This window comes from Sprattus sprattus (genome assembly GCF_963457725.1).
Source record: "Sprattus sprattus genome assembly, chromosome: 1".
Lineage (NCBI taxonomy): Eukaryota > Metazoa > Chordata > Actinopteri > Clupeiformes > Clupeidae > Sprattus > Sprattus sprattus.
Window position 1 is genome coordinate 56,782,736 of NC_137920.1, and position 19,661 is coordinate 56,802,396.

At 43.4% G+C, this 19,661-nt stretch overlaps 1 protein-coding gene across 1 annotated transcript in view; it reads left to right on the top strand.

The window, feature by feature from the left end:
- gria1b (glutamate receptor, ionotropic, AMPA 1b) overlaps nt 1-19,011 on the top strand; it is a gene marked incomplete at both ends in the record, with an annotated part of 42,365 nt that extends 23,354 nt beyond the window's left edge. The window contains 6 exons of the mRNA XM_080851510.1: nt 177-625; nt 9,017-9,215; nt 12,098-12,345; nt 15,508-15,622; nt 17,706-17,840; nt 18,844-19,011. Coding sequence (XP_080707636.1) covers nt 177-625; nt 9,017-9,215; nt 12,098-12,345; nt 15,508-15,622; nt 17,706-17,840; nt 18,844-19,011 — 1,314 coding nt within the window. The remainder of the gene's footprint in view (nt 1-176; nt 626-9,016; nt 9,216-12,097; nt 12,346-15,507; nt 15,623-17,705; nt 17,841-18,843) is intronic.
- Nucleotides 19,012-19,661: the final 650 nt, after the last annotated feature.

Consider the following 19,661-nt stretch of genomic DNA (forward strand, 5'->3'; position numbering starts at 1 on the left):
AAACCTTTTAAGCCAATCCACTTACTCATTTGATTGTGTGTGTGTCCAAGGGAATGTGCGATGGATATTCTCTTCTAAGATAAAAGCCGATACTCTCCTGCCATGTGAGCGTCTGTAATCGTGTTATGTCATCAGTGTTGTTCATTTTGAAAAACATGTTTTTTTTTCCCCTCTAGAAAGCTGATGTTGCTGTGGCCCCTCTCACTATAACTCTGGTGAGGGAGGAGGTCATTGACTTCACCAAGCCCTTTATGAGCTTGGGCATCTCCATCATGATCAAGAAGCCGACCAAGTCCAAGCCGGGGGTCTTCTCCTTCCTGGACCCACTGGCCTACGAGATCTGGATGTGCATCGTGTTCGCCTACATCGGCGTGAGTGTGGTGCTGTTCCTGGTGAGCCGCTTCAGCCCCTACGAGTGGCAAGGGGACGATGCGGAGGACGGGGACGAGATGCAGGGACACGGCCAGCACCAGTCGTCCTCTCCGCAGGCCGGCCAGTCCCAGGGCCAGCAGCAGCAGCAGCAGCAGCAGCAGCAGCCGGAGCACACCAACGAATTTGGGATTTTTAACAGCCTGTGGTTCTCCCTCGGAGCCTTCATGCAGCAGGGCTGTGACATCTCACCAAGGTGAGTGACGGACATTCATCCCTACAGTACTCCTATCCAGTACACAGTCTCCTAGTGTGCAATGTTCTGCCTTCACTTCTTTGGTAGTGTCCATCATCACTATCATCGCATTAAAGCCATTATACTATATCACCATGTTGTCATCCCTGCCAGCCATAACACCACACTGTTGCCCTTCATGTCGTCATTCATAGGTAATTCACAGGTAATTTCTGTTTTGAGCCGAAAAGTATGAAGGCTACCCAGTACCAGCATATGCTGCCCCCCGCAGACAACAGGCAAATTGTCCTCCTGTAACGGTGCAGCATGGACAAGGCGGATAGCGCTCTAACCACCTCACAGAGCTCCAGCAATCCGTGGCCTCAACTGTGCTCGTGGTGCACCTTGCGGGTGGCAGAGCCTGAAGAGGAAGGGAGACAGCCCTACAGCGGCATTGTCCCTCTGCGCAATAAAAAAAACACTTTGGGGACTGGCCAAGCACCCCTCGTTCCACCTGGGCACACTCGAGTTACCAGAACCTTTTCCACACCAGCTTTCCGTTGCTCTGCTCCTTTAGGCATGGCACGAACTATAGTCACAAAAACACACCGCCCGTCAGCCTCCTCCGCTGTCGATCATGACACTGGATGGCTCTTTGCCACAATAATGCTCTGCTTCAATGATGAGAAAGATAACCTTTTGTGAACCCACTCTCATTTCCTCTTGCCCAGACCAAAGTATCTTTCAGAGAGGATGAACTATGGATCAGGAGCTACTGCAGGGAGCACAGGTGAACGGTGGCTGCAACCGCAAGTAGTAAAGATGATATGGCATTGTTTCAGACAGGCTTAAGTAAAACTTTTCACCACAAGAGAATTGACACGATGTCCTCTGTGGTGCTAGATACGGGACGGGGATGCCCCTTTGAGTGTGGACACGCTGCCATGCCAGAAGCGGAAACTGAAACTGTGCATTTTTTTCCAACCTTTTCGCCAAATCCAGGCAGTGCTGGACAGAGTCAGATCCAAATGGCTAACTAGTGGCCAGGTGAGAGAAGCATTTGTGGTTTGCAGACCTCCAACTCCCGATACCATTTGTGGTTACCTAGGGATTTATTATCTCAGCGGATGGGGGTCCGTCCTGCCACTGCCACAAGTTGTGGGCTTGGCCCCTGAAAGGGAATATACACAGTGTATATACAGTATATATGCTGAATGCTATATGCTATATATATGCTGAATGCAGCTTTGTTTCCTACTGTTGTCTCTACCATTCAGAGTGCCTGTGCGGCGTCCACTCTGTCTCTGTATAATTCTAAATGGCATGAGTTTGAACGCTGGTGCACTAGGTAAGGTGTGCCTCCAGATAACTGCTGAGTTGGGGTAGTGGTTGAATTTTGTGTGCTTGTTTGCTAAAGGTTTATCCTGCTCTACTTTAAAGGTGTATGTTGCCGTAATTCAGCCTGCCACATTCCACTGGAGCAGACGTCTGTTGGCACGTGCTTGGTGGCCAGATTTATGAAAGCAGTACAGAGGTTTGCGCTGGCCTCCTGAGGGCTCATTCAACTCAGGGCATGGCCACATCCTAGGCTTTCACGCGTGGCTTGTCATTGGAGCAAATTGGAGTGCTAGCTGGGGTTCCATTTGTGCAGTTCTATAATATGGATCTTTCTAAAGCGCCACTCTCTCGTAATGTGCATAGTGTCGCTGTTAATTCAGTCTTAGAAGATGGGCTATGAATTGGCTGTTGAGGATGACGTACATGTCTTAGACCAATTAATTGGCCCTTGGTGCTATACAGCTTAAGCAGTCACCCTGGAGAGGGCTGATTCCCATAGTGTCTCCGACGCAGCGTCTCAATTGGGGAGCTGTGGTTACAACGTAACCTAGACGTTATCATCAATGTTATCTTTCTGTATTGACCTATTGTGGTTGAAAGGGCTGTCAGCTGTGGACAGGTTTAATTTCCCCGGGGTCATGTACGTGTATGGGGCCAACAGCATCTGTGCAGTGTAAAGACAGGGCTTCGACAGAAATCAACTTCACACCTCACTCTTCCATTCAGTTCTCAAAGGTGTATTTGAATGTGGTTTCAATTTGTGATGAATGTTGAATTGAGGGTGTTTGTGAGAGGGTGGAGTGAATCAAGTGAACCAGATCGCAAATGATGAACTGTTTGCTCCCCCACACATGAGAGTGCAGTCTCAGAGGAATGTGACTAGAATTGTAAGGTATTCATTGCTATTCAAATGCCGTGACACCAGACTAACACTGCTATGGCACAGCCTGACCCAAATGAGACCGATTCTCACACTTTAGTGTCAAAAGAATTTCAGATTGGACTCGTAGGGCATCAGCTGAGGTTGAACAACACAGTGGAACAGAGGGGACAACTGAAATGTTTGGTTGTGCTGTTTGTTTTTGTTCGATTTGTTTGTTTTTATGCTCCAACTGGCTATAAGAAGCCAGTGGTACTTCAAGTCAATTTTAAGTCCAAGCAGTTTGCATGTCAAGTATTTCGCTTGAATTGAACAAACTAGACTGACACTTGCTGTATCGCGTCTGTGCATACTGGTCTCAGACTTTCAGGAATACATTCTAAAGACTATAATTTTTCTAGTATGCTTTGTGGTGTGTTAACATGCCATATAACATGTGGTCATGTAGTATGTTTTATTATTGTTTGTTTTATAATTATGACGTTCACTGTGGGAGTGTTTGACTGGGGATTTTGTTTTTATGTATTATGATGGCCTTGGCATGAGTCTTGGTGACCTGGATGTAAGAGATGTTATCTGTCCTGATCTGCCCCTGTTGTGTGATACAGAGGCCATCATCAGTGTGACAAATCACCCCGGTGCTTCCCCTCTGTGCTTTATGCTTTCTGTGCGCCTTCCCCCCCCCCGGAGCTCCCAAATCTCCTGACCTTCCCCGGCCCACTTCCCGCCTTTGCCCGCTACTCATTATTTATTTAATATCTGCTCGAGCTCTCTCCCGTCTTTTGACATAGGGGGACGGAGCGATGACTGATCCTCCCCTCATTAAGCAGACACCTCGGAGCCAGGGCAGGGCCTGTCTGCCGCAGCTGGTGACTGATGTGTAGGTGGAGGATGCATATGCCGGGCCGGTGGGGAGCCTCCTCTCGCTCCCCAATTAAACCATTGTCTCCGGGTGAGCGTGCCTTGGCAAGTGCTGTTTTGTGTGTCAGGGGCCGCATCTGTTGTTTTAGGCAAATGGAGATGTCACAAGGCCGCCTTGCATTGTGGGGGAGAGAACATTGCATTGAGGCGGGGTGCCTGTGGATTCTTTTGTGTTCCGTGTGCCTTGCACTCTCGTTAATTGGCAACAATGGATGTGATGAACTTTAGATGAGTGATTACTTTTAATGGAATCATTATGAGCCGCTTTGCTCCACTCTTTATCGTGATTTATACAATGAAGCTTGTTTTCTTTTTTACTCTCAGCTGACCCCAGTGAGTGTCTGACTCTAAGAACTGTTTTTAGATTATCATGGGAAAGGAAGAAAGGGTTGCTTGTTCTCGCTCTCTCTCTCTCTCTCTCTCTCTCTCTCTCTCTCTCTCTCTCTCTCGCTTTCTCTCTTTCTGTCTGTCTTATTCTACTCCCCCTCTTTCTCTTGTTGAGTTGGACCAAAACAATTGTGACTCACACGTTGCCACCCCTGGACACAGTGATATGAGAACCTAAGATGACATGAACCTTTGCTGACATTTTAGAGTCAAAGTAATGATTCATTTTGCTCTCAAAATTGGTTTCATTTTGGGAATGAATTGCAAGGATGGCGTTATGTTTTTTTAATGTTATTTTATCGACGCTTGTGGTCTTCTGTTCTTTTTACACACCTACTGCTTTCATTCCAAAAACATGCATCTCAGGAATAACCTCCTACTGTCTTCCTTTGCAGAAATAATGTCTTCTGTTATGATATTCCCAGATACATTGTTGTTTACCAGGGATGCAGCTTATTCTAAGTATAGACTCGATCATTTCCACTTTTCTTAAGTGTGGATTTCCACATAGGGCACATTCACAAGGGGGGGGGGGGGGGGTCATTTTTATTCCAGTGTAGAGGTGTGTACTATAGATTTACTGAGCGGGCATTAATGTGTGGGGGTTAGGGGGGAGAGTATTTTGAGAAACACCAGGTGATAAAGAAAAGTGTTTGTCCCTGATAAATGTCACAGCCGTCAATCAGAGCTGCTTCGTCACATTGCAATTCAGCCCTGTGCTTGTCTACGCCCACTGTGGTGTCGGAGGAAATCTCTCCGTCGTCCACCTCTCTCTTGCAGTGCTCGGATTTCTCCCGCCAGCACTGGAATCTGCCAGAACAAGCGCGTACAGGAATGCCCCTGGTCTGAGCGCAGACGCAGGCGAGACCTGGACTGGCCAGAGCTTTGGAGAGACCCTCTTTCTGATAGCTGTGTCGCCCTGAGCTCCAGAACAGAAGCCATAATCTCCCGTCTGTTGGGTTCTCTGTGCCTTCCCTCCCCTCATCTCCCCTCCCCTCCTCTCCTCTCCTCTCCTCTCCTCTCCTCTCCTCTCCTCTCCTCTCCTCTCCTCTCCTCTCCTCTCCCCTCTCCCCATCCCATCCCCTCCTCTCCCCTCTTCTCCCCTCCTTTCCCCTCCTCTTCTCTGCTCCCCTGCTGCACTGAGGCCTATAATATGGAATAATGAAGGGAGGAAGGAGCGGCGTGGTGCAGCGCGGTTGACTGCAGATATATGCGCTCCGTGCGCGCCCGCGCCGCAGACTGACACGCCGCTGATAGCGCCTGACTCTCCTCGCTCGCTCATTTCTGGAGGATGACAGCCCATTCCCCCACCTGAGGGGGATCTCCCCCCCACCCCCTCTCTCCCTCTCTCTTTCCCCCAATCCTTCTCTCTCTTCTTCTTGTTCTCTCTCGGTCTTTCTCTTGAGTGCACACACAGCTCATCTGCTCGGCCCCGTTTAAGCATGCATGCTGTCGTCTGCACTTCTTGAGTTTTTGTGTGGGGCCGTATCAGATGCCTGCATGAAACACACACACAGACACACACACTCACACATACACACACACAGACCTGCGTGAAACACGGGACTGGGGGTAGAGCTGTTCCAGATAAGGGCTTACCGTTGAGCAGAAGAAGCTGGGGTCATAGACAGTCTCCAAAAAAGAAACACCGCCTCTGTAGTCAATGATGGAGAATAGACACAGAGCTTTCTGGGTATCAGAGGGTAAGTAGAGTTGGTATGCAGAAGACTTAGCACTTTTTACACCATAGGGGCCAAATTCCAACCATATCAGCTACTGCAAAAATTATATAAACTAACTACTTTACATTTTGATGAAAAATGTCATCCTCATATCAGCCATGGCAGTTACAGCCTTATTATACATTTCATTTTATTATATATTATATTTTGCAATATTATATTTACCAAAATTAAAAATTTTGGAAGACACAAGTAATTCTTCATTCATCACCATTTAGAAACAGTGGTCCGTTATTTATTCAAGGCAGTTGGCTGCTACTGCAAGTTCCAAGTTTTACATAACATTTAGTTTGCACATTTTCAGGAACCTTCTATTTTATTTGAATTTCAATATACTTCCTTTTTGTTGATTCTACATTAATTCTGTGATTTTACATTTAAATTTCCATTATGAGAAGCTCCAGTCTTAAGAAGAAAAATGTGGTTAATCACCATTATTCACAGCAAATTGTGCAATGAATTTCTGAAATTCTAACTCTGACCTATTACGACTAGAAAATGTATACCTTGTAATGAGTGGTTAACAAAATATTGGAAACAAACATACATACAGAAATATATTTTCAAATATGTGTGTGTTCTATGTGTAAGGGTGTTAGTGTCTGTGGGTGTGTGTAGCAAAAGTATATATAAATATGAATTGAAAGTGTAGGGTAAGTCATGAGACACCTGTTTAAAGCTCTTCTGTGGTGTGATGTTTATGGTGTCTGTGTGTGCCTGAGCTGAGCTGTGGAGGGCCAGTGAGAGAGGATGAGGGAGTGAAAGGGAGGTGAGGGTGTTTCCCTCGGGAGGTGCTTGACGGTGTCTGTGTGCGTATGGGGACGCAGAGATGGAGAGTATGGGTCAAACAGTCAGGTCCCCGGGGCACGTGTGACCATTCTGGTCAGGCGCCTCAGCGGCCACCCTGTGCCTCGGGGGCCTGGCCTGTCACTTCCATTTTGGTGCCCTGTGGCGCTGTTCCTGAAACACATACACTTATGCGCATACATGCACACACAATGAGTTCACACATACACACACACACACACACACACATACACACACTAGCACACTCTATTTAGCTCTTGCTCTCTTTCCCCTCTCTCACACACACAGTGCATGCTTGTGTGTGTACGTGCCATTGATATAAGAGGTCTTCTGTGTCACAGATGTAATATAATTGTTTTTACACTTGTCTTTATTTTATACATGCATCTGTGGGAAAAAATGGAACAGGTCTCACATTTATAATTAAAGGTTAAACTGCATCCATTGCATTATAACTGCATCCATTATTGAATAAATGCATGTTGTACATAGGTTCTGACCCAGTAGGCCCTGCAGCCATCTCTCAGTCTAGAGGTGACCCTGCCACCACGGAGTTGCGGTGACGTGCTCAACAGCATTTAACACTTTAACATGCCTGTCGCATGGCGAAATAGTCACAGCATCCAAGCTATTTAACCAAAACCATCAAACTGTCTGGAGCCGAGAGATCACACCTTTTGATAATATTAGAAGTGGCAGGGCCGGCGAGGCCCCGTGTCACTGTCAATGGGCAAAGCAGCAGTGGGAGGGAGGTATTCACCTTATGGCTGCAAGGGCCAGTGCACCATCTGTGTGTGTGTGCAGGAGTGTCTACCAAAGGCCTGTCATAACACTGAAACATAGAGGAGGACGAAGTAACGCGTGTTTTACAGACCAAAACTCATTACAGGCCTCATAGAAATGCACAGGGGCTGTAATGGCATTTTGTATTTTGATTCACCGCCATTTTTGTGCAAGGTAAAATTGTCGTGGAATATCTTTCTGTGATGTCATAGTTGAGATAACAAAAGATGCCATATGTAGTCATTTTGTGTGTACATGCATTATGCTTTACTGCAACTGTGCTTAAGCCCGTAGAGCATAACCAAATCACCCCATTGAAGGATGTCGTATAGTCAACATCGAGATCAGAAGAAGTCTTTTAGATACACAAGTCTGGTTGGAACTGGATGTGTTATTGATTCATCCATGTTGTTGTTAATGCCTGATGCCTGGGCCCGGACACAGGAAGCTTATGCGTGGTTGACAGCCTGGTGCACGGCCAGTCATTTAAATGGAAGGGAAATGGCACTCTCACCCCATTAGCTGAAATTAGGAAAGAGGGAAAAAATAGGAGGCCTGGTAGCTGTCACAAGCTGAAGTAGAAAGTGTGAAGATATACTAGCCTCTCTCTCTCTCTCTCTCTCTCTCTCTCTCTCGTCTCTCTTTGCTGGCTCTGTAAGTTTAGCCTTGGCATGGTACCTCCTCAAAATGGTCGCCCACCCTCTCCCTCTGGGGCTCTGCCTCCTCTGGCTGTAACAGAGATTCTCTCATGAGCCCGTTTGGCGCATTGTGCAGAGAGGATTCTGGTTGATAAAAGGGGGGGGGGGGGGGGTTTCTCAGCTGTGCTTTCCAGAGGAATGATTGCCATGGTGTCTAGATTTGGAAACAGGTCTGTGGGTGAGGGATGTTCTTCTTGGTGAATTTCGACTTTTTTGTGTGTGTTTGTTTGGGCGGGGGGGGGGGGGGGGGGGGGGGGGGGGCGCGCTTGGGTAACTGGGGCCAGCTTATCTGCTGCTTAGTACAAAAACAACAGTTTGCTATTTTTATTTGTGGGATTTGTCTCCTCTTGTTTCTCTCCCTCTGTTCCGGAGAAGCGAGCACTGCCTCTGAAATACCTGCGTTTGAGTTATTGGTTTTTAGCACCATTTGCCACGGCTGCATCAATATTTCATCAGTCTCTCTTCAGCTCTCACTGCCCTCTCATAATTTCCTCTATCTTCATCTTGACTTGCGAAATCCTACATGGCCTTTATTGAAATTCTAATTTGACAAAGCAACCTTACTTGGCAAAAGAAAGGCTTTTCCCATTAAGCCTCTTTTTGCACATGGATGCTTTTTTTCTTTTGTTAAATCAGCCCCTCACTCTCTCTCAGTGGAAGCAGATTTATGTGGTAGAATGCATCTGGATTTAGCCCATTCCATAAGTCTAAATTATTTAGAGAACTTTGACATTTCAATTAATTGCTACATTTAAAAACCTGTGCTCATGGTGTTTATTCTAGAACCACAAAGTTTTTTTTTGTGTTGTTTTTGAGGCTAAATAACTCCTCTGTTTTGTCTTCTTGTCCCCTGCAGATCTCTCTCAGGCCGTATTGTTGGGGGTGTGTGGTGGTTCTTCACCCTCATCATCATCTCGTCCTACACTGCCAACCTGGCAGCCTTCCTCACCGTGGAGAGGATGGTCTCCCCCATTGAGAGTGCCGAGGACCTGGCCAAGCAGACAGAGATTGCCTATGGTACATTGGATGCTGGCTCCACCAAAGAATTCTTCAGGGTGAATACTTACTATTACATTCTGCTGCCAGCCAAACGGTACATAACGGGATTTATGATGCAGACTGTAGGATGAGTTGGGATGCCGCTAGCATTCAAATGGATTGCCTCAGTTTGACTTATGTAATGTGTTGTCTCCTGTCTCTGGAAACCTTATGATTGCATTAGAATGAAGTCAGAGACAAGGGGCAAACTCTGCAATGAGTGAATCTCACTTTTCTCATTGGATTGGTAATATACAGTTGTCCTCGACTGTTAACCTAAGGTAAACAAAGACAATGGCAGGGAAAAGTGCATCTTTGTAACCCATTTATTATCATGACCTCTGCATGAAGGCATTCCATATAGTGCTTGTCGAAGTTTTCTTTTCTTCTTCTTCCACTTTCTTTCACCAATTTGTGGATGATGATTTCATATACTTACACTTTACCAAGCTATATAAAACTTGGGCCGAATCTTGATTCTTCTCCTTGCCCCTTTTGCTTAGTCTTGTCTTAGTCTTAACCCTAGCACTTGCAAGTGTAAGGGCCAAGGGCTGAGATCTTTCCCCTATGAAATGAGACGCCACTTGGTTTCGGGTACGTCATGCGTGACTGTATGAGCTGTGAAACTAGCGATTTAAAAAAAGTCTAATGAAGAACATGGTTGCAAATATATATGTATACAACTGTGTAGAGCACGAAACAAGACTGTCGTCATTTTTAAATTAATTATAAGCCAAAAATACTTACATGTAGTGTATGTAGCATGATAGCTGGCAAGCTACCATATAAGCCAATGGAGTGGTGGTATACGCGCTAATTGTATCCTAAAACTACCGTTTGAAAGCTTCAGTTACAGTAATAAAAAGTTGTGTAGATAGCTTTATTCATGTAAAATATTCCTCGCTTCAAGCAGCCATGTTTTTTTGAAAATTCCCGAGCTGGTTTCGCGGTGTGCTCTGGGATAGCCCTTGGAGGAGCAAGGTAGCTCTCCGATCATCTAAAAAACGAGGGCCATACACCCCTTAATCTTCCCCCTTCCCCCTTGATCAAGTTGGGTATTGAGACACCACTAGCTCTCACATGAACGCGCAATTTCAAGGGTAAGGGGTAAGATAAGGGGTAAGGGGAAGTATTGAGATTGGGCCTTGGTGTGGTTGTAGCCCCACATGTTTGATCCGGAATATCAAGGTTTGTGTCTCTAGGTGTGTGTTGCCCTTGGTGCTAGCGGCCCCTCAAAGCACTTTTTGGGTAATACCTCGAAAACTGTTGTGAAAAAAAAAATTACATTTTTTAGGGCAAGCTCACCTTTAGCGGATTACACAAGCTCATTACAATTAATTTGTGGACTCACACCACTTATTGTATTCGGTCAAACCAAAAATCTACACAAATGGACACAATATCTACCCAAAATGCAGCATCTGCATCACCACTATATTCTTTGGACACACACCAGATTTCATGACATTGTGTCTATAAGGGACGCTGCAACTTACATATTTCAATATCTCAAGATCTGCTTAAGCTTAAAATTTAGCTTAAAAAAAGTTTGGTATGCTTATACTTGGCTACATTTGTTCTCTGCTCAAAAAGTTCCATTCAGCTCACTCAACAAAATGGACACCAACGGCCAAGTAAAGATTCAGCCGCCAATACATGCCTGTGTGATTGGCCAATCGTGAAGATTATTTTCATAATCTCATATAGAAAATGTTTTCCTCTGTTCCTCTGACATGGGTTGGTCTATCTTGAAAATTCTATTTGTCACCTTGCCTTACTTAACATTTTCAAAATGTAAGTCGTCCTCTTTCAGCTGTTAAAACAGTCAAATCATTCAACCTTTGACTACTTTTTACAGTTTGCACATTCAGCTTGGATCCCAATGATCGCTGCTTGCCGCTATATTTCAACTTATTCTTATTAGTAGTAGTAGTAATATACGTATGATTTCAATGAAAGTCCCCTGTCCTGTTATAAATGATATATGTAGCATTTACTCTATATTTCCTATGGTATTCAAAAATATTCTAATCTAATCCCACATTTGATGTATACTTTTATGTCAGGCCATCAGTTAGCGTTTGCTGTGTGTCCCGCATAGTTGGCACTAGCCAGGCCCCTGTCAGGGGAAGAGATCAGTCTGATTTGCAGTTCAACATGCACAATGAAGAAATATTGGAGAAATATCGTATTATATCCCTCAAATTTGATGTTTGTAATAATTTTGTTCATAATTTACATCGTTTAATGTCCTTGTTACAAAGTACACTATACAAGAACATGACTGGTTAGTAAGGAAATGCTCTGTCTGTGTCACACTCCACTCTAGCCAAGGAGTAATCTGCCTTTGCACTGAAACACAGCTGTAAATGAATATTGTAGAATGTACATGCCAGTTGGCCCTTGGTCTTTGTGGTGTGTTCCAAGTGCTACTTTTTTGGCCCAAACACAGGTGATTTGTGGCGATACAACAGTCAGCCTTCATCGCCACTAGTTCTTTGATATCGCTTTGGTCTTTCTCTGGCTTTAATTGCGATGGTGTCATGCAGCAGTTCAAAGAAATTAAATTAATGTTAGATTTGAATCTGCTGTACACCCACAATAATGAGCAATGTGTGGAATGTAACTATGACAATGTGGTAATACGAATATGAAGGATGTGAATGTAAAAAGAGTGTCAGTGAACATACACAATGTGTCTCCATAATTAAGTCACACTGAAAAAAGTATGTTTCACTGTGTTTACTTGTATTTCAGTTAAAGTATGATATCTTCCTTCCCATTTTTTGAAGCGCTTTCTCCAAACATTATCAAAGCATGTGCATTCTAATGGTTGATTGCACCTTTTACTGTTTTTAAATGTATTAATGTATTTTTGCTTGTATTTTTGTTTCTGTAGAGATCAAAGATAGCCGTGTTTGAGAAGATGTGGTCGTATATGAAGTCCGCAGACCCCTCAGTGGGTGTGAAAACTACCGACGAGGGAGTCGCCAGAGTGAGGAAGTCTAAGGGGAAGTATGCTTACTTGTTGGAGTCTACCATGAATGAGTACATCGAGCAGCGCAAGCCCTGCGACACCATGAAGGTGGGGGGCAACCTGGACTCCAAGGGCTATGGAGTGGCCACCCCTAAAGGATCACCTTTAAGGTAATGTGCTTTCACATAACAATCACACAGTGGCAGTCCTTTTGTTAATGGCTTATCTAATTGTGAATGCAAAGGCTAACCTGAGGCAGGAGAGGTTATTTCACAACAATGTGTTTACCTCATCTTGAGGGGAATAGTAATTATTAGCTCTAGTCAACTTAAATAGTCCAGAACTTGTCAATACTTGAATAAAAAAAACATCATGTTAGATCTTTTCATTTGTATGTTAGTGTCACAGCCTAGATCATCCTCCTCTAGTTGTTTCATGTTAATTGTAATGAAAACATGGACCTCTCTTGCCTCACAGCTCCCTGGAATGTTTGTGATGTTCCTTCTTCTTGTCCTGTTCATACCTTGCTGCTGTCTCTACTCACCCATCTCAATGCTGTTCTTTTCCTGTTTGAATCTCATCATCATGCACTACTTTTCACTCGTCCTAATATATCACAGGATATATTACAACATTAACTGTCATTTTTTGCTATTTCATATGCCTTTGCAAAGCACTCAGAAACAAGGTGATATTACAGCTAGGAGACCTTTAAAGTCAGTTGGAGGGCTAACTTAATTACTTTTAAGGGACTTACTTATAATCTGTAGTGCACCCTAGGTGTTATGAGCCAAGGGCACTCTGCCTATAAAGACATATTCCTTATTTCTCGTAACATAGGATGTTGTGGTACCACACTTTAAGACAGTGAAAGAAAACCATTCAAAATATGTGGTGTAATCTCCCGCTTCTACATATATTAATATAAGGCATTGAGTGAGATGTAAAAGTGTATAACACAGATCTGTTAGAACTGTATGCAAGCTGTCATGGCTGATCCCAACTGCCTTTAACTGCTTCGTACATGAGTAATATCCTCCTGAGTGTTTTCCAAAAGCTTCTCCTAAGACATTGATGTGTGACTTCATTTGCATGAGATTGATTGGGTGGATTTTAAAAGAGAATACATCATGAACTTATTTACCTAATGGGCTCTATTTTTGTGGGTGTGCAAGGAAGTAGAACAGGCGCTACTGCCTTTTTAAAAATAGAATTTCTGTACATTTTTGCATAGTTACAAATGTTCTAGTTTTTGTTTCTTGCCATTTACATTTACCTTGGTTGGTGGAATTATTTAGTTCGGAATATTGGACCATGTGTGATGTGTCAGTTGCGGAATGATCAACTGGCAATTTCATTTATTTTTTTGATATTAACTAGTTTAACAACATTTGCTAGGCAAAGTCTCCTAATATAGGTTTTCAAATGTAGATTTTCTCATACTAAACATGCTAATTTGACAGAGCTTTGAAAAGGCAGCTGCCCTGAATGAAGTGTATGGTAAACACAATAACCATCGCTTTTAAGTATCCTACTAAGTCCCCTAAGTAGCGTATTTAAAGGACAAACGCAGTGTTGATATTATTCTAAATCTGCTGCATTGATTGCAAAGTCATTCAGTACAAAGTCGTTACATTTTGATTTAAGAACATAGAGACACGTCAACATTTTGTCTGTGTTAGCAGATCAATTGCAATGGCCCAAAACTAATAACACTGCCTCACCTACCATGTGAATGACAGTGGGCTTCGGGTGCCTTGATAACTAAGGGCGACTTGGATAACGTTGTGTTATCTCCTTCACCCCTGAGGTGTGTTGTCGATGGTGCTATTGACTATTTCTACCGTGTCGTTGTCAGCTTGTTGTGCAGAAGTGCACAGATGTGCCTAAAGATTAAATTAATGAGATTGATATAGAAACTAGAAGTGTATTTTTAGGATGAAAACATGGAAATATTTTCTGTGCAGTATAATATGGCTACGCAGTAATTGTTGTAGTGGGAAAACACCCTTGTAAACGCGTTCCAACGCGAAAAAAATAATTATTTATCTTCACCCTCTCCATTATGTTTGCATATCGAAACACTTGGGTGTCTGTTAGGTCTCACACAGCACAGAAAATCCATTTGGTTCCATCTTGCACTTAGACCTTGTGTTTGCGCCCTGCACCCTGCACAACTAAAATGTAAGCCTCAACATTTGTCAGGACTCATTTTAAAATGTCCTGAAGTTTTGATAAAGCTCTCTTTTCGTGGATTTTCTTTTTCATATTTAGTATTTTTTGGATACCACATGCTTATGAGTCAAATTGTCTCAGAAATTGTGAGTTAGGGCCATCAAGGTAACATTATTCTATTGCTTCTGTATCTCTTCTGCTGTACATTATTTGCATACACTGATAATATCCATTGTCATCGAGTGTTAATGCTACAACATACAACGAATGTGAATTGCATCAAGTGTAGCACCTCAAACCATTTGCTTGCTTGTTTACTCTCTCACATCTTGGCACTCATTTCACTTTTGTGTTGGGTTAATCACGTCCTCAGTGAAATAGCCTTTTCTTGTGATGAATCATGCAAGATGCATTTTTATCTGTCCACCATTCATTAGCACACTGAGCTCTTTCTGTCCTGTGCATACGGGACTTGAAGGAACTCAGGGGTTTTACTGAGAAAGACACACAGTACTATGCCAGAGGGCTAGACCCTCAGTAGGTATGTTTCCATTGCTGCTTGGCACATCTCCCTGCAATGCAGATAAAGGGGTTATCCATCCATAATGTACCAGCGAAGATACCAACAACGATAAAGACCTGGACTGGGGTCTGTGAGGTGTTACGAATGCTTTGGATTGTGTGTGTGGGGGGGGGGGGATAAACAAATGGGACAGCAGCAATTAGATAGTCGTGGTTTTGCACATCGGCCTCCCAAGATTTAACCTCAATGTAACACCAGTGAAATAGTAGGGTCATTTCAATATTAGCATGATAATGAGTTGACTAAGCTCTATGCTATTTTGAGGGAGTGAGGAGGGTGTGGGGGGATGTAGTCCAAGTTCAAATCCAGAGCATTGGTAATCCTTATATTTCTCCTAACCAAGAGTTCTTGTCTTGCTTGGTAAAATCTGCCACAGTTTGGTCACACAGCATTATTACACATAAAAAAAGGAAACAGTACAGTTGCTTTCTGTCGCCAAAAACATAATCAGATTTATCACTCTTTCTTCTTCTACTTCTCCTTTCGAAATTTAAGTTTTACTAATAACACCTCTGCCTCGCCGTATCATATCTCCATTAATGCTGACCAAGAATTATTTTATTATCATTTCAAGAAATGCAGTAAACCTGGCAGTACTAAAACTGAACGAGCAGGGCCTGTTGGACAAATTGAAAAACAAATGGTGGTACGACAAGGGAGAGTGCGGCAGCGGGGGCGGGGACTCCAAGGTCAGACCCAGTATGAGTGAACCAGCGGGTAACCACCACCAACAGGGGGTAACCGGCAACTAGTGTTAGCAAACACGTCGGCTGCACCCCCAAACTTCTCAGCCTTCTCCCTAGGAGAAACATCTTCTCACAATGTTAATGGTCTCATTTGAATGTTCCCTTTTGTCTTTGCAAATCGGGCAAACAGATGCATATGAAAGACCATAGGAATTTCATGTTGGCACATGTTGTGTTTGCCAAAATTGGTACATAGATTTCGAAAAAAGGTGCAAAGCTGAGTGTTTTCAGATCTTGCCGGTTACCCAAAGTGATATTGTAATACACATCTTGCAGTAGGGAGAAAGAAAGCCAAGCTAGATGGAGTATTAATGCATATCACTTTGGCATTGACAGTTTCAAAATGTGATTGTGATTTTGTTTCTATCTATAGCCATGTAGAACACATGAATACATAATTCTGGGTGACTGTTTGCTATGTGCTGAATAACATAAGATAACATGCTTAATGTTATTTATGTTATTTCCCCGGTTGAAGAATCCCCGTAAACCTAGCGGTGTTGAAGCTTAATGAGCAAGCCATCTTAGACAAAATGAAAAACAAATGGTGGTACGATAAAGGGCAATGTGGAAGCAAGGACTCCGGAAGAAAGGTCAGTCCATATGTTGGTCCTATACTTAACACCGAGATCCGGCATTAATGCCTCGTCAAAGGTCTCTTTCTTTCCCTGGCACTCAGCTCTTTAAGCACTTGGTCTCCAATCTGCCATTTGCCCTCTTTGCTCTGGCGTCTGCTGACATCCTGTGAGGATCCTTTAGAAAGTGCCTCTCAATCCATCTGGAAAGTCCACTCAGGGCCCTGTACAGTAGCGTGGACTAGGCTGCTCGGCGTCGATGCTTAGGCCAAAAAAATAATTTGTTGGTCCATCGAAATGAGTCAGTTTTATTCATTACGGAACATTAAAAGCAGACCAAGAGCTGAATATAATGCCTCTCATAATGATGTTTTTGAGAGATCCATATTCTCAATTAAATATTTAAACTAAGTAAATACCTCAGGGAAAATGCCCTAATGTGCATACAGCAAAGATCACTTCAAAGGCCCTGTACAGAAATCGACTGTATGCTCTTCAAACATTTTGCCTCTTCAATCACCGTTTGGCAAAAAATCTGTTCATCACACTTGTGGTGTATTTCACGCTGTAGTTAGGCCCCCTTCCCAGTTAAGCCTGTGTTCCTTTTTTTTGCTCTGAAAGGCTTGCTGGCGTAAACCCGGCCCTTTCTCAGAGGCCAGAGCAAATGGCAGTTTGGAGATGAAGGCAGATGAAATTCCCTCCCACCCCCCACCTCATAACTGGTTTGCTTCCCCAAGAGTCCCCCTCCACTGGTCTTCTTCTCCTCTGTATCTGTCCCAAGACAATGTGCATGCTGTTGGATGAGACCTCAAAGGCGGTCACCAAGCTGATGCATGACACTGATGCCCACAGCCCTTCACGCGATGCCTAACCATCAGGGTTAGCTACAGGATTAGCATCTCCCAGTGGCCTCCCCTGTATACTGTATATGTTCTCCAGCTCTAAATAATTTAGCATAAATCCATTATGACAGAAGCCCAACCCTGTTCATCCGCCCTGCATGGCCCCCAATATGTGAAAATGTAAAATATCTTAAATACCTTAAATGTAAAATATATAACTTTTAATGTAAGATTACTTTAGTGGTATCGGGGAGTTCAATCATTAGAGTAGGTCCTTTTTCTCTTATCATTGTTATATATGTATTTCATTAATTATGCATATCTGTTCTGTACATATAGTGTAGCATTAGTGAGTCAGATGGATGTTTATCCAAGTATATGTGAACAGTGCATGGAACCTGCATGTTTTTGTGAATTTTGTCTTAATTACCATTTCTGTTTAGTATTAAAAGTAAATTGTGCATTTTGTAAGTATAAGTAACTTTCTTTGATTTAAGTCATAACATAGAGGCTGAATGTATTTGAATATTTTTGAATTGCTTTATTTTGTGTAATTTGTGTCCACATCAGTTACATGAAATGTTAAACTTGGATGTGTGTGTCCTTTAGGATAAGACCAGTGCTCTGAGCCTCAGTAATGTGGCCGGAGTCTTCTACATCCTGATTGGAGGCCTGGGGCTCGCCATGCTTGTGGCCTTGGTCGAGTTCTGTTACAAGTCCAGAATCGAGTCTCAGAGAATGAAGGTGTTTGTTTAAATACATACATGCACTAAGACAGAGAGAGAGAGAGAGAGAGAGAGAGAGAGAGAGAGATCCCTCTCTACTCTGGCACAAAAACACAAACATGCACAGATATACATGGGGGTGCCATACATAACACTTCCTTAACTCTGTTCCACTAGACCAGCTTAAGAATAACAACATATGGCAGTGTCCTGTTACGTTATGAATGAAGTAATATTGTCAAAGGCTGCTCAACCTTGTAGAAGCTCCTTTGAAACCCAAATGGCGGTGCGCTTGAAAAAGTGTTTACAAGACTCATTGGGCTGACATCACAATCATGTAACGGCCAAATTTAAAGTATCAGAGCCACAAATCGCTGCCCTGAACAGACCAATTAGTCTGCATCAGCCCAAGAAGATAATCTTCTGGATCTATTGAAGTGCACTGGATTTATATCATTTATTCAGCAAGGATGTTCAAGCCAACATCCAGATCATTAGCTACAGTTTCAAGCCTACAGGGTTTCATTATGTTAAACTAATGTGAAAGAGAGTGGGCTCCAAACAAGCACACCACTGCTTTCATTATTGTTATGGTGGAGCACTATTAGTTTTCCATTGCAGGAGTATTGCTTAAAGCTCACTGTCAGGGTGAGAGACGAGAAATCTTCAGATGTAGCAACACTATTTTTCCGTTAATGCTAATTCCCTTTGGATGAAAAGTGGCTGTGTTCCTGTGAGACACTATCAATTATCTGCTAGTAACAAGCTGTTGTTCTTGTTTATGATATATACTTTAAAGTGCTCATAATTGACTAGGGGTTCCAAGATGCATTTAAAGTAAGACCCTTCCCCTTTGATTGCACAGTTTGAATTAGCGGTTAACCACAACCCCAGAGGCTAGTTAGTAAAGGCTGAAAAGGCCCAAACACAGTACAACCTTCACTTTTTGGAATCTGGAATGAACCACCTCGGAGTGATCGTCTTGTCTAAGCTAACTGTCCAGGTGTTTTTCTTCCTCACAGCAAATCATTGACGCAGCCATGCTGAGCTCCACGCTAAGCCGAATCAGCGGTACAGGGAGCGGGGGTGAGAACGGACGCGTCGTCACCCACGACTTCCCCAAAGCCTCACAGACTCTCCCCTGCATGAGCCAAGCAGCTGGCATGGGCCTGAGCACCACGGGCATGTGATGGCCACCGTGGCCAACGCACATCAGGCGACTCTAAGAGGCAGAAACGGAGAGAGTGGGAGAGAGAGAGAGAAAGAGAGAGGGAGAGAGAGAGAGCGTGTGTGTGAGATAAAGAGAAAGAAGAAAAAAAAAAAAAGAAAAACGTTGCACTGCGGTATTCCGCTCACCCACCACTGAACTACTGCCAAATGGATTCACTGACTGCTCTCTCTGGATTCCTACAGGAAAGATGAAGGGAAGATCTCATTTTCTAAAAAAAAACACACAAAAAAAAAATGAAGTTTGGTCATTTTTTGAAACTCATCTGCTGCAATAAAGAAGCTGTTTGGAAGTTTTTTAAAAGGCATACTTTTGTGGGAAATGGAAAAAAAAGGGAAGCTTGCCCCAAAATAGTGACTCTTGCACTCTGCCAGATCTGTTTCTCTTCTCTCCTTTGGTATTTGAAATACAGTCATGTGCAAATACTCGGCATTGTCTGCCTTACCTTTTTGTCTGTTAATGCCCAACCTCTTGGGCTGACAGTCCCGTGTCCCAAATGGTTTAGCTTTTCTGCCATGTCAAGCCCAATTGTTTTGGAGGGCCACGTGCAATGGAAAGGTATTGTATAATGTGTTATTTCAATTCTGATCCAATTTTGGGAGCAGATGGTGT